A 14043-nucleotide genomic window follows, 5' to 3' on the forward strand; every position below is an offset into this window, starting at 1 on the left:
GTAACTAATAAACATGATTAATTCCCTGGAAGATTCCTGCCTCAACTTCTCAGGAACACTCAAATTGGAAACATTTATCAAGTATTCATTCTAGGATTGGGACGGTGAAGACTTCAGCTGCTTTTATCTAATCATCATTAATTTTTGTGGGTCTCACAGTGCAGGTGGGAAAGGAGGTGATGAGTGGATGTAATATCACTTTTGGAATCACTGTTATTAGTTATCACCTACATGTTACCTCCCTAGGTTGACTGTCCAGTTCTGAGTCAGTGACTGGCCAGCTCCAGCACTTACTACACAATCCCTGTGACCTGGTTTCCTCTTTCACTTTATAGATATGGAACTTATTCACATGGACTTTTTAAGAAGCTGGGGATTCCTGGGCCAACACCTCTGCCTTATTTTGGAAATATTCTGTCCTACCAAAAGGTGCGTGATGTTTGAGCTCCAGCTTTGCTTCTTCTGGTTGCAAATCTCAGCTGAGTTCCATGATAAAATTTCCCCTTCTCAAGAGAAAGGTCTGAAGTTTCATGCTTTCCAGAAACGACACCATAGGCTCCACTCAGCACATGGCCAAGTTTACCCCATGGCTCCATTTTCAGCTGTTAGGAGCCTCAGGTTTTGCGGCCTCAGACGGCCCAGCTCTCTAGCTGATTCAGCACAGGACTTGATTTTCCACCTGGTGAGTATTGTGAAGAGGATTTTCTTTCTGCCAGGTGCAGATTCCCAGGAAGGCACCATCCCCTTAGTATTAGGAGAAAAGCATGAAGAGGGTGCCTGGTCGTGGCTTATTAAGCTGCCTACACTACAGTCAGACTTTCCTTTTGCTAGCATGTGCTGTGGGTACCCTTTTAAAAGAAATTCCTCCTGGATTGATTGGAAACTTCACTTTCTGAGGCAACCCTAGTACTCACCGTTGAGTAATTTGCACATACTTGAATTCCCTCAAGAACTGCTAACCCCAGCAGTTATTTCCATGCTCTAATCCACCTCTTGTACCGGTGACTATTTTGGAGATTTGAGAGATGGAACAAGAACTTTCTGCTTTACTTCTGTGTCTTCAGAGGAGGCACCTCATGGATGAGTTTGAGCAGAGAGAGAGTATAACGGAGACTGGATAGTGGTTGTCTTCGACTTCAGATATTTAACTACTAAATGAACTGTGGGTTAAAAAACAAAAAAACAAGGCAGAATTACTTATGGAAAATCACTAGAAAGGACAGGATTTGGCAAAATTATTAAAATTTTAATTTAACTGAACAGAATGTACTAGGTGGCATATGGACTATGAATTCTGGCTGAGCCTTGATATTAATCCAGCTCTGATGCCTTGCCCAGGGCCTGGCCCCTGAAATGAAGGTCATGAGCTACGTCCATGTGTCCAGGGGGCAGAGCCTTGTGTGTAGGCTGCTCTCTGGCTCAGATTTCCTTTCCTGCAGACATAAGCCTTGTTTCTCAGATCCTGATTCTCCCAACTGAGGTCTTCATTGTCTCATTACTGCCTGTGAACTTCATGAACTCTTTTCTCTCTGAAAAAGCAATAATTTATTTTCCACCTTTCCCGGATGAACTCCTTAGTAGATGCACTCCGAGACCCACATTTCTGGGACTTTCTTTTGCATAGTTAAACCATCAAATATCACAGCAGAAAGTTAGCTACAGGAAGGTTTTTGTTGTTGTTTGTTTTTAAGTTACAGAAGTGAAAACTCAGGGCAAGTGTTTTAATTGCACTGTCCTTTGTCCTTTGTGTAGTTGTGGTATCTCCCCATCTTTTCCGTGCTGAGCTGGAAAACTAGAAGGCGATCTACTTTGTCATTCATTCATTCACTCACTCAGTTTATCACTCACCACACGCCCTAGATGTTTTGTTTACTGCTAGACCCAAAGAAGTTACTGGCGCCTTAACTCCCTTATTCTGCTAGAATTCTAGAGGGGGCTCATGAGATAAATGAAAAGGCTGCTTAACTAGGAGATGCAGGTGTGTGTAGGAAACTCTTACCCTCAGCTTCAGTTTTCTCACTTGTCCCTGGAGGATTAACTCAGAGGGTTATGAGATTTTAGAGACAACACGGTACTCAAGCAAAAACCCTCAGAAAGACAAGGAGTAATTAGTATTCATTGACAAGGGTAAGTGTTTAGTATCTACAATACTCAAAGAAAATTCGAGTGATTTTAAATTCTCCATTTCAAATATCTCCTCTATTTTGTCTTCTTTCCCCTAAGATGTCTCTGAATAAGTGTTTCCTTGCATTTGCCAGTGGGAAATAGGAAGCCTGATATCATGCGATTCAAGTAATTTTTGTCCTAATTAGAGGTAAAGTTCAATACATTTAAACTAATACTCCAATTTTTTTTCTTGCAGGGTATTTGGGATTTTGACAATAAATGTTTTAAAAAGTATGGGAAAATGTGGGGGTGAGTATTCTGGAAACTTCCATTGCGTAGACTTGTTATGATGTGGTGCCCCCTTGTGGTGTGGAGGACAGTCTCAGTCCAGAGCTTCCTAGGATGAAGTCATCTATCGTAAAGCTTTGGAGGCTTGTTCTACCAGGGATCCCAGATGTCACCAGGTGTCCAGGTCCACAGTCTGAGTCAGGCCTGGAGAGTCACAGGTCATCACTTTGCTCCAGACTTTGAGGCCCAGGGACTCCTAACATCACTTTATGCCCAGTACCTTGCTCTTCCCCCCCTCGCCACTTTTTCCTTCCTTGGGGCACCTTTAATTGCATAAAATGCATTATTCCAGAACATTCTAATATCTGCTCATAAATGTATGCTTTTATTGTCTCCCACATGATTCACTTTTAATTAAAAACCAAAACTCCTTTACCTAAATTTTGGATTTAATATGTCCTTTTCAAAGAAGGACTCGGGGGTATAGGTAACAAGAAAAGGAAACCATTTCTGCTCAGCTTTTTAAAAATTTCTCTGCACTTACGTAGTTTAGTTTGTTTTTTTTTAAGTCAAGACTTTTCAGTAGAAGTGTATACTGGTATTGCTTTAACTACTCTATTCCTCTGACTTTGAAGAGATGTGGGATATTTCTAACCCAGAGTGTTTCCGATGGGCTGAAGGACTTGATGATTTTGTAGAGTGACCCCAGCTGATTGCAGTGGCTGGTCCCTTTTGCAACTGCTGGAGGATTGGTGCGAGCAGCAGGAGAGGTGTAACGTGGTGACTATTTGCCAAAAGCAAGTGGGAGAAAGTTCTTCCTCTCTGTACCTCTTCATCTTCTCTCATCAAGTTCTCAGAAACCATAGGGCTCTGCTGAGTTGCCATGGCCCCAAAAGGCAACGTGATTGTGTGGAAAAACACGTAGCACTGGATTGCCACTGGACCAGCTCCAAATGCCCCTCCAACATTTAGTACTTTTGAGCTCTGGATGGAGTCACTCTTTCATAGTTCTCTTTTTAGAAAATGTTTCTCATGTTTAGGTGTAAATAAGAACCACGTGGGAGGGCTTGTTAAAAATTAAGCCTTGGGCCCCACCCGCCAGCAACACTGAACCTGGAGGATCTGGGATGGGGCCCAAGAATCTGAATTTTAACTCAGAGTGTAAGAAATACTAAGGCTGGAGTGACATCATGAGTATAAAGGGTCACCCCAAACCACTATCCCTTCTCCACCCAGGTGTTTTTGAAAAAACATGATGGGAAGAAGGGAAATCAGCCAAGAAATATGGTCAGTCAGATGAAAAAGCAGATTAAGTGCCTCCTCAATCCCTTCCGTCACTGCTTCAACACTAAATGCACACGACACTCACTTAAACCCTCTCAGTTTTAGTTCTCATCCATTTTTATATGTGATCACAAAACCATTTGAAATTCCTGTGTGAAGTCAGAGGAATAATAGGTAACATGTAGAAAACCTTCCATTGTGTTCTAGCCATTGCAAACGATTGATAGAGGAAACAAAATGCCGGAAGACAGTGTGACTAACTTAGAGTCAACCTCATGCCAGTGGCCCATTCCCATGAACGGGCATCCTGACAGTCAGGAGATCAGGCCAAATTGGGATGTGTCACATCTGAGGAGTCAGCTTTGTGTGGTACATGTGTCAAAAGTGGACCTGCCTAGCTGCTGATGGATGTCAGTCACCAACATGGAGCCCTAGGCCCTCTTGGAACCCATGTCGAAGAATAAATATAAATAGTGAAAAGAAAATATTTTAAAAATGAATTTATACATGTTCCTCTGAATTACTTGATTCTCTCAGTCCTTTTGTTTCAAATCCTTGATGCTACCAAGGATATCTCCTTGTTATTTAAAATACGATTTCCTTTAAAAAAAAGTATAAAGTAAGCGTATTTTTGAAAATAGAGCAAAGAAACCTTTCATAATCCTACTTTCACTTTTGAGCATTCTTAATCTTCTTCCATTTGCAGACACATTGTACATATTTATGATCAGTGTGTCTACAAGTTTCAGCTATTACATCATTGCATTTTTCATGCTTTTGATGTATCTTCAAAAATGACAGAATGGGTGGACTCTCCGTAATTAATTATTTTTTTGTTTCAAGTTAATTAACTTGCCTTCAATTATTTACTAAGCTAACTTATGTTTTGATATGAAATATTTTAAAGCCCTAAGAATTATGAAGTTGGTATAGGAAATACCCATACACTCACCACCTAGACCTAACCCATGTTTTAATGTTATTTCTAACCATGATCTCTAGGAGTAGGGATTATGTAACATCTAGTTGAAAATCTGGACTTCTGGTTGTGGCTCCAGCTGCAGAAACTGGCTCATTAAGTTTAATCAGCTCTGTTTTCCCTACACAGGTTTTTTGATGGTCGACAGCCTGTGTTGGCTATCACAGATCTAGACATGATCAAAACAGTGCTAGTGAAAGAATGTTATTCTGTCTTCACAAACCGGCGGGTAGGCATGCATTTTAAATTTTTAATTAATTAATTATTAAATTTTCATTTTGAAATAATTATAAATTCACAGCATGTTCTCAAAAGAAAAAAATACATGTTATGTACCCTCGTCATGTTTCTCCCAATGATAATATCTTGAAAAATTATAGTACAGTATCAAAGCAGGAAATTGACATTGATTCTATCCACAGAGCTTATTCAGTTTTAATCAGTTTTTTGTGCACTCATTTTTGCGTGTGTGTTGCTGTATGAAAATTTATCATGTATTTAGGCTTGTGTAACTACCTCCATCAATATACAGAACTGTTCCATCACCATAACGCCCCCTCCTACTATTCTTTTATAGTCACCGTGAGTACCTTGTCTTTTCCTCTTATCAGGGTCTTTAGCACAGCAAAATTTTTTTTTTTTTAACTTTGATGAGGCCAATTTTGTCAATTTTTTCTTTTATGGGTTGTACCTTTGATGTCAAGTCTGAAACCTCTACCTAGTCCTAGGTTCCAAAGTTTTTCTCCCTTATTCCTCTAAACAGTATATAGTATTATGTTTTACATTTAAGTCTATGATCTTTTTTTTTTTTTTTTTTTTTGTTTGTTTGCAGTACGCGGGCCTCTCACTGTTGTGGCCTCTCCCGTTGCGGAGCACAGGCTCCGGATGCACAGGCTCAGCGGCCATGGCTCACGGGCCCAGCCACTCCACGGCATGTGGGATCCTCCCGGACCGGGGCACAAACCCATGTCCCCTGCATCGGCAGGTGGACTCTCAACCACTGCGCCACCAGGGAAGCCCAAGTCTATGATCCATTTTTTGTTGATTTTTGTATAACATGTGAGCTTAGGTCATAGTTCTTTTGTCGTTGGGGGTTTTTTTTTTTTTTGCCTGTAAATGTCTGCGTTCTTCCTCCACCATTTGTGGAAAGACTCCTTCCTTCATTAAACAGCTTTTGCACCATTGTCAAAAATCATTAGGGCCTATTTCTGTGGGTCTATTTCTTACTCTCTGTTCAGTTCATTGATCTACGTATCTATCCCTCCCCCAGTACCACACAATCTTGATGACTGTAGTTGCACAGTAAGTCTTAGCAAGTAGAATATCCCTCCCACTTAATTTTTTTCAGAATTCTTTTAACTGTTTTAGGTCCTTTGCCTTTCCCTACAAATTTAGGATAAGCTAATCTATGTTTGCAAAATACTTCCTGAGGTTTTGATAAGAATTGAATTACCTTACATCAACTTGGGGAAAATCTATATTTTTACTAGGTCACATCTTTGAATCTATGAACGTAGTATTGTTTCTCAATTTATTTAGGCTTTCTTTGATCATTTCACAACAGTCTGTAGTATTCAGCATAGAGATTTCATACATGTTTTGTTTTATTTACACCTAAATTATTTCATTTTCTTTAGAGTGATTGTAAATGGTACTGTGTTTTTAATGTGTTGTCACATATTCATTGTTATCATATAGAAATGGGGTTGAGTTTTGTGTGTTGATCTTATATGCTACTAACTCGCTCAGGTCATTTATTAGTTCTAGAGGTTTCCCTATTATTTCCTTGAGAATTTCTATACTGACAATTATGTCAACTGAAAATAGCAACACTTTTTTCTTTTCCAATCGGTATGCCTTTCATTTATTTTTCTTGTCTTGCTGCACTAGCTAGAACTTACTGCACTAGTTCAAACTGTTTATAATGTAGGAAAAGAATGGTGCATTTTTCCTGAGCTTTCACCACCTAAAATTTTTTATTTGTTTATTTTGGACCAAAGAATTGTATATACTCAAGGTGTACTCAACATGATGCTTTGATATATGTATATGCTGTGAAATGATTACCACAAACTAATTAACACATACATCCCCCCTCATGATTACCTTTTGTGTGTGAGTGGTATGAACGTTTGAGATCTACTCTTTCAGTAAATTTCAAGTGTGCATTACAGTATTATTAACTAGAGTCACCATACTGTAAATTAGGTCTCCATTTATTCACCTGATAACTGAAAATTTGTACCCTTTGATCAATATCTTCTCCCCCTCCCCCGTCCCATCTCCCACTAGCCTCTGATAAGCACCATTCTTCTCTATGTTACTATCAGTTTGAATTTTTTTGTTTTTTTTAGATTCCATATATAAGTGAGATCATGTGATATTTATCCTTCTGTGTCTGGCTTAATTCACTTAGTGTGTTGTCCTCAAGTTCATCCATGTTGTAGCAAATGGCAGGATTTTCTTTTTTAAAGCTGAATAACATTCCATTATATATATAATTATTCACACACACACAAACACACACACATTTCTTTATCCATTCGTCTGTTCATCTACATTTAAAGGGATTGTAGGTCAGACTTACTGTTGCCATTTTCTTAATCCAGGTGTTTCATAGATTCTTTGTTTCTTCTTTTTCTCTTCTTCTTGTCTCCTTTGTTATTTCATGATTTTTTTATAGTGGTATCTTTGATTCCTTCCTCTTTATCTCTTTATCAACTATAGGTTTTACTTACTCGTTAGTGAAGCTTACAGAAAACATCTTATACATACATATAACAGCCTATTTATTCTCATTCAAAAGCTGAATGTTTTTACTCTCCCTCCCCTACTTATTTTATGTTTTTGATGTCATAGTTTAAGTTGATCCTTGAACAGTGTTGGGGTTAGGGGTGCTAACCTTCCCTGTAGTCAATTTGCATATAACTTATAGTCCGTCCTCTGTTATGTGGTTCCTTTGTATTTGAGGTTCCTCCGTCCGTGGTTTCATATCCACAGATTCAACCAATCATGGATCATGTAGTACTGTAGTATTTACTATTGAAAAAAATGCACCTGTAAGTGGACCTGCATAGTTCAAGCCTGAACTGATTAAGGGTGAATTGTACATCTTTTTATATTGTGTATCTATTAACAAATTATTTTAGCTATACTTTTTAAAAACTCTTTTGTCTTTTAACATTTGCCCTAGAGTCATAAGTGACTTGCACACCACCATTACAATATTACTGTATTCTGAATTTGACTGTATATTTACATTTACTAGTGAGTTTTATTATTTCATATGATTTCATGTTACTAGTCAGTGTTCTGTCTTTTCAGCTTGAAGACCTTCCTTGTAAGGCTGTTCTAGTAGTGACAAATTCTTTCTGCTTTTGTTTGTCTAAAAATTTCTTTATTCCTCCCTCATTTCTGAAGGATCCCTTTTTTGGAAAAAGTATTCTTGGTTGGTTATTTTTTCATTAAATGTTTTATATATTTTAACAATGAACTCATTTGGGCCTGGGATATTTTATGGAGAGATTTTAAGTTCGTACTTCAATTTATTTACTTGATCTTTGCAAAGTATTGACTTTTTTTTTTTTTGCTATAGTTTTTTTGTGTTGTTTTGTTTTGCTTTGTTTTTGGCATATGCCCTTTATCAAGTAGAGGGAGTTTCCCTCTCCTCCTAGTTTATGAGTTTTCATCATGAATGGGTGTTGGAAATATCCGTTTTAAAACAAAATTTTATTTTGGAAGAATGTGGAAATTTCCAAGCAGCTTGGTTTGATAGGCCAGTTCCAAGTTGAGAAATAGAATTACCTTTTTTCCTTCTTATCCTGGGCAAAAAATATAGGGGAAAATGTTTTTTGTGTAATTGCATTATTTCTTCATACTAGCAAATAGATTCCTAATCTTTCAAGTGCTAAGCACTGTTTTTAGAAACAATCACCGTATCAAGACATCCCTTTTTCCACTTGCTCAGGCCTTAGATATATGTAAAGACAGAACTTGTCTGAGTCAACATACACTTTGCCAAGGCTATCTGGCTATCTGTCACCAATACCCTTGTACTTTGCACAGCCCAGGAGGATGAACTAGGTCTTATGCCTGTCTATTCCTCTGGAAGAACAGTTTTCCTACTATGTGGGTCATTTCATTTAAAAGGAGATTGGCATATAAAGTCTGGAAGTGATGTCTGGTGGCTGGATGTCTCCTTGACCCTCACAGGAAGCTATGTATTTGGGATAAATATTTATTGAGCATCTAGCATAGGGCCTGCTTCCAAGTAGACAGTCACTAAATATTTGTTGAATAATTGGTGCACATTGAACACAATTTCCAAAAATGTCGAGACTTTCAAAACTTATGTAGGGTAAAATGTGTTTTTTTCAACTCTAGACGTTTGGTCCAGTGGGAGTTATGAAAAATGCCATCTCACTGGCTGAGGATGAACAATGGAAGAAAATACGATCATTGCTGTGTCCAACCTTCACCAGTGGAAAGCTCAAGCAGGTAAGAAAAGAAGAGGACTTTCAATTAGAAACTTAAAGAATAAGGTAGGAAATAAAATCACAGTCCTTTTCCAGGGAGGAGGCTACTAAATTTGAGTTTCCTAAAATAGCCTTTTATCTTCACCTCCTAGAAGAGACATTATGAGATTCCTTATCAAATGTCACTGCTCCATTCATGGGAAAGTCAGGTCCTTCTAGGACTTGAGTCCACATTTAACCTCGGGTGGTGTTTATTTTGTGTCTAGATGTTCCCCATCATTAGCATGTATGGAGATGTGTTGGTGAGGAACCTGAGAAAGGAAGCAGAGAAAGGCAAGCCCATCACCGTGAAAGAGTAAGTAGGGGTGAGGCTGCTGGTACCTGAGCTCCACTGAGACCCTCCAGCTGCCTGCCAGGGAGCCAGATTCCCACTGCTGAGTTATGGTAGTGACCAGACAGAAGTAGGTATGTGGTGGTACAACTCCCAAAGGCCCATCCCAGAAAGAGAGGTGGCTCACCAAAAAAAAGCAGGACAGCCAGGAGAGAAGGAAGAAACGTGACTGCACCCATCTTGAGTGTGGATGGCATGGAATGGTGGCAGGGAAGAGACTTGGTACATACTGGTAGGCAGTGGGTGACGTGCAATCATCACAATATGGAACTCGGAACAACTTAGATCTCTTCACAATCTGGCTGAGGACACCTGCAAATACTGAATGTTAAATCTTGCCACCACTCCCCTTTCTGTCAGTCCGAAAAGACAGAAGGCCTCATACAGGCTATGGGTAGGATGACCATAGAATTGATCATTTTTACTCTTTACCTTGTACAGAAATGAGTCTGCCCTCTGGGCAACCACAGACCACTGGAGTTGAGGAAGTGTGGGTCTTTCAGGATCCTTAGCAGGGGTGTAAGACAGTGAGGGATGATGTTCTGTAATTCACTGAAGAGGAATCAGCTCTGAGCACAGCTTCTGTGGTGAGGCAAGATCCAGATCAATGATCAACGTCCCCTTTCTTGACTCCCCCAGGATGAGTTAATTTTACACCCTTGGTTCTGCTCAGACACAGTCCTTATACACCTATTATTGCCTGTAGTCAAAACACACCACTGTACTTTGTCTGATTATGGGTGTCTATCCCTCTATGACTGAGCTCCTTGAGTTTGTGGGGGGACGTCTAACTTGCCTTAGTGTCCCCAGCCCTCCTGGCACAGGGCCAGCTGCATCACTGGCACCTCAGACACACCTCATGTGTGAGTGATAGTAGCATAGACTCTTCCATGGACCAACAGGTGGTTCTGAAAGAGTGTGGCTCTCTACCTGCCTTGTCTGGGCATCTGATTTCACATGCACTTCTTGTTATATGTGTTGGGTAAGGAGAGTAAAGAGGTGTTGATTTTAGTTGTTCATATCTTTCTCTACGCAGCTTCTTTGGGGCCTACAGCATGGATGTGATTACTGGCACAGCATTTGGAGTGAACATTGATTCCCTCAGCAACCCACAAGATCCCTTTGTGGAATATACTAAGAAGCTCTTGAGATTTGATTTCCTTGATCCACTCCTTATCTTTTCAGGTATGTGGACCACTATATTTCTTTTTCTTTCCTTCGTTCGTTCGTTCCTTCCTTCCTCCCTTCCATCTCTTTCTTCCTTTTATAGATATCTATATTGAGATATAATTTATATACCATGTAATTCACCCATTTAAAATGTACAATTCAATAATATTTAGAACCTAAGTGTCTGTTGACATATGGATGAAGAAAGAGTGGTAGGTATATGTACGTGCGTGTGGGTGTGTGCGCGCGTGCAGTGGAGTTCTAGTAAGCCATCAAAAGGAAGGAAATCCTGCCATTTGCATAATGTGGATATACCTTGAAGGTATTACTATAAGTGAAATAAGTCAGACAGAGAAAGACAAATACTTAAATGCTAAATCAAAAAGAAGAAAATCAAACTCATAGAAGAACTATTTCATAGTTTTGATTTACCAGAAGTGGGGTTGGGCGGTGGGGGAAGTGAATGAAGGTGGTCAAAAGGTACAAACTTTGAGTTAAAACATAAATAAATACTGGTGGTATGATGTGCAATGTGACTACAGTTAAAACTGCTATATGATATATTTGGATGCTGCTAGGGCATAGAGCTTTGCTTATTGCACCTTTGTGGTATAAGTTTTGAAATCAGGAAGTATGAGTCCTGCAACTTATTTCCTTTTTTTTTTTTCCCCAATATTGGTTTGGCTCTTCTGGGCCCCTTGAAATTCCGTATGAATTTTAACTTCAGCTTGTAAATGTCTACAAGGAAGCCAGCTAGGATTCTGACAGGGAATGTGTTAAATCTGTAGATTTGCTATCTTGACAATGTTAAGTCAAGATAGCAAATGTTAAATATTAAATCCTGATACATGAACATGGGATGTTTTTCATTTACTTCGATCTTTATTCCAACAATGTTGTGGTTTTCAGAGTAGAAATTTTGCACTTTTTTGTTAACTTATTCCTAAGTATTCTATTTTTTACTTTATTATAAATGGAGTTATTTTCTTAATTTCACTTTTGGATTACTTATTGCAAGGTATAGAAATACAATTGATTTTTGTGTATTGGTCTTGTATCCTGAAACCCTGCTGAACTTGTTAGTTAGTTCTAATAAGTTTTTAGTGGAGTCTTTATAATTTTCTATATACAAGATTATGTTATCTTATGATAGAGATCGTTTACATCTTCATTTCCTATATGGATACGTTTTATTTCTTTTTCTTCCCTAATTCTCCTGGCTAGGACCTCTAGTACAATGTCGAGAAGAAGTGGTGAGAGAAGCTTCCTTGTCTTGCTCTTAAACTTAGAGGAAATCATCCAGTCTTTGACGATTAAGTATCGTGTTATATGTGGGTTTTTCGTAGATGGCCTTCATCAGGTTGAGGAAATTCCCTTCTGTTCCTTTTTGCTGAGTGTTATTATCACAGGAGGGTGTTGGATTTTGTCAGTTGCTTTTACTGTATATTTAGATGGTCATATGGTTTTGTTCTTTATGCTATTGAAACTGTGTATTACACAACCTTGCATTCCTTGAATTAAACCCCCCTTTGTTGTGGTGTATACCTCTTTTTATATTTTGCTGGATTCATTTGTTGAGGATTTGTGCATCCATGTTCATAAGATATGTTGGTCTGTAGTTTCCTTTTCCTATGCTATCTTTGCCTGGTTTTTGTATCAGATTAATACTGGCCATATAGAATGAGTTTGAAAGTGTTTCATCCTCTTCTATTTTTTAGAAGAGTTTGTGAAAAATTGTTGTAATCCTTCTTTAAATATTTGGTAGTATTCCCCATTGAAACCATGTGGACCTGAGCTTTTCTTTGTCAAATTGTTTTTTTCTTGATTACTAACTAAAACTTTGTACTTCTTACAGGTCTATTCAGATTGTCTATTTTTTTTTTTTTTGCATCTGTTTCTGTAGTTTGTGTCCATTTTGTCTAAGTTATCGTATTTATTGGCATAGAGCTGTTTACGGTGTCCTTTATAGTCCTTCTCATTTGTTTAATGTGAGTGGTAGTCTCCCTTCTTTAGTTTCGACACAGGCAATTTGTCTTTTGTTTTTTCTCTTGGTCAAGCTAGTGAAAAAGGTCTTTTAAAAGAATCAACCTTTTGTTTCATTGATTTTCCTCTATTGTTTTTTTTATTCTCTAGTTCATTAGTTTCGGCTCTCATCTTTATTATTTTCTTCCTTCTGTTTGCTTTAGTTTTTGTTTGCTCCTCTTTTTTCAGAATGTTAAGGTGGAAAATTATTAGGTTATTGATAGGAAATTTTTGTTCTTTTAAAATGTAGGTAAATAAAGCCATACATTTCTCTCTGAGCACTCCCTTTGCAACATTCCATCAGTTTTGGTATGTCTTGACTTCATTTTTATTCACTTCAAAGTAATTCCTGATTGCCCTTTTGATTTCTTCTACAACCCATTGGTTATTTAGGAGTGTATTGTTTAATTTCCACACATTTGTGAGTTTCCCAATTTTCTTTCTATTATTGATTTCAAATTACATTCCATTATGGTTGAAAGACATACACTGTATTAAATCTATCCCATTATTTTTTTGAACACCATGATTAATTGAAGTAGCAGACTATGGTCTGTTTTATCCAAAGAAACTGTAGTTCAGTAGATAAAAGTCAATGAAGTCCAAAATGTAATCCTGTTCCTCTGGTCGTGTGAAAGATAGAGGGAGGACCACTGATCTCACTACTATAGTGCTGACCCCCATATGTGGACTTGCCCTTGCTCAGGCCTTGGCTTGGAAGTCTGAGCAAAGGTCATAGAGGGACTGATCCTGATTGAGAACCCTGGTGTCTCTTACTCTCTGATCGGTAGTGCAAATTATAATTGCTCCAGGTAAATTTTGCATTTTTACTCTGCTTTCCTTTTATCTTTTCCCTTACAGCACTTTTTCCGTTCCTTCGTCCAGTCTTTGAAATATTAAATCTCTCTGTGTTTCCAAAAAATGCTGTGAATTTTATCACAAAATCTATAAAAAGGATGAAAGAAAGTCGCCTCAAAGATAAAGAAACGGTAAAATCTGGTGGTGGTGACATGAGGGTGTTCACCTTTTGGTAATTTATTGAGCTGTACACACACGACTTATGCACATCTCAGCATTTTTAAAGGTAGGTAGAGAACTACAGATTTTAGAGTAGAAGAGTTCTAAACTTTGGGGGTAAATAAATATGTAATTTACCTTTGGGGGTAAGTTCTTTGGGGAAGAAGATAAGAAAATGAGTCAGAGAGAAATGTTTAAGTTTAAAATAGGTGTGCCAATTAGTATATCACTGCATAAATATTGTTGAGCTAAGACTTTACCAATTCCCTTCAATAAATTGTCAAAGGATAAAAATTACTGTTTATAAGTGA

At 38.2% G+C, this 14043-nt stretch overlaps 1 protein-coding gene across 1 annotated transcript in view; it reads left to right on the forward strand.

The window, feature by feature from the left end:
• Positions 1 to 14043, forward strand: part of LOC113630463 (cytochrome P450 3A29-like) — a 29102-nt gene that overhangs the window by 261 nt on the left and 14798 nt on the right. Inside the window, exons 2-8 of the mRNA XM_027125890.1 lie at positions 336 to 429; positions 2363 to 2415; positions 4787 to 4886; positions 9041 to 9154; positions 9399 to 9487; positions 10560 to 10708; positions 13577 to 13704. Of these exons, the coding sequence (XP_026981691.1) occupies positions 336 to 429; positions 2363 to 2415; positions 4787 to 4886; positions 9041 to 9154; positions 9399 to 9487; positions 10560 to 10708; positions 13577 to 13704 (727 nt within the window). The remainder of the gene's footprint in view (positions 1 to 335; positions 430 to 2362; positions 2416 to 4786; positions 4887 to 9040; positions 9155 to 9398; positions 9488 to 10559; positions 10709 to 13576; positions 13705 to 14043) is intronic.

Source organism: Aethalodelphis obliquidens, unplaced genomic scaffold, assembly GCF_003676395.1.
Source record: "Aethalodelphis obliquidens isolate GAN/ISIS:26980383/991018 unplaced genomic scaffold, ASM367639v1 scaffold30, whole genome shotgun sequence".
Taxonomy (NCBI): Eukaryota; Metazoa; Chordata; class Mammalia; order Artiodactyla; family Delphinidae; genus Aethalodelphis; species Aethalodelphis obliquidens.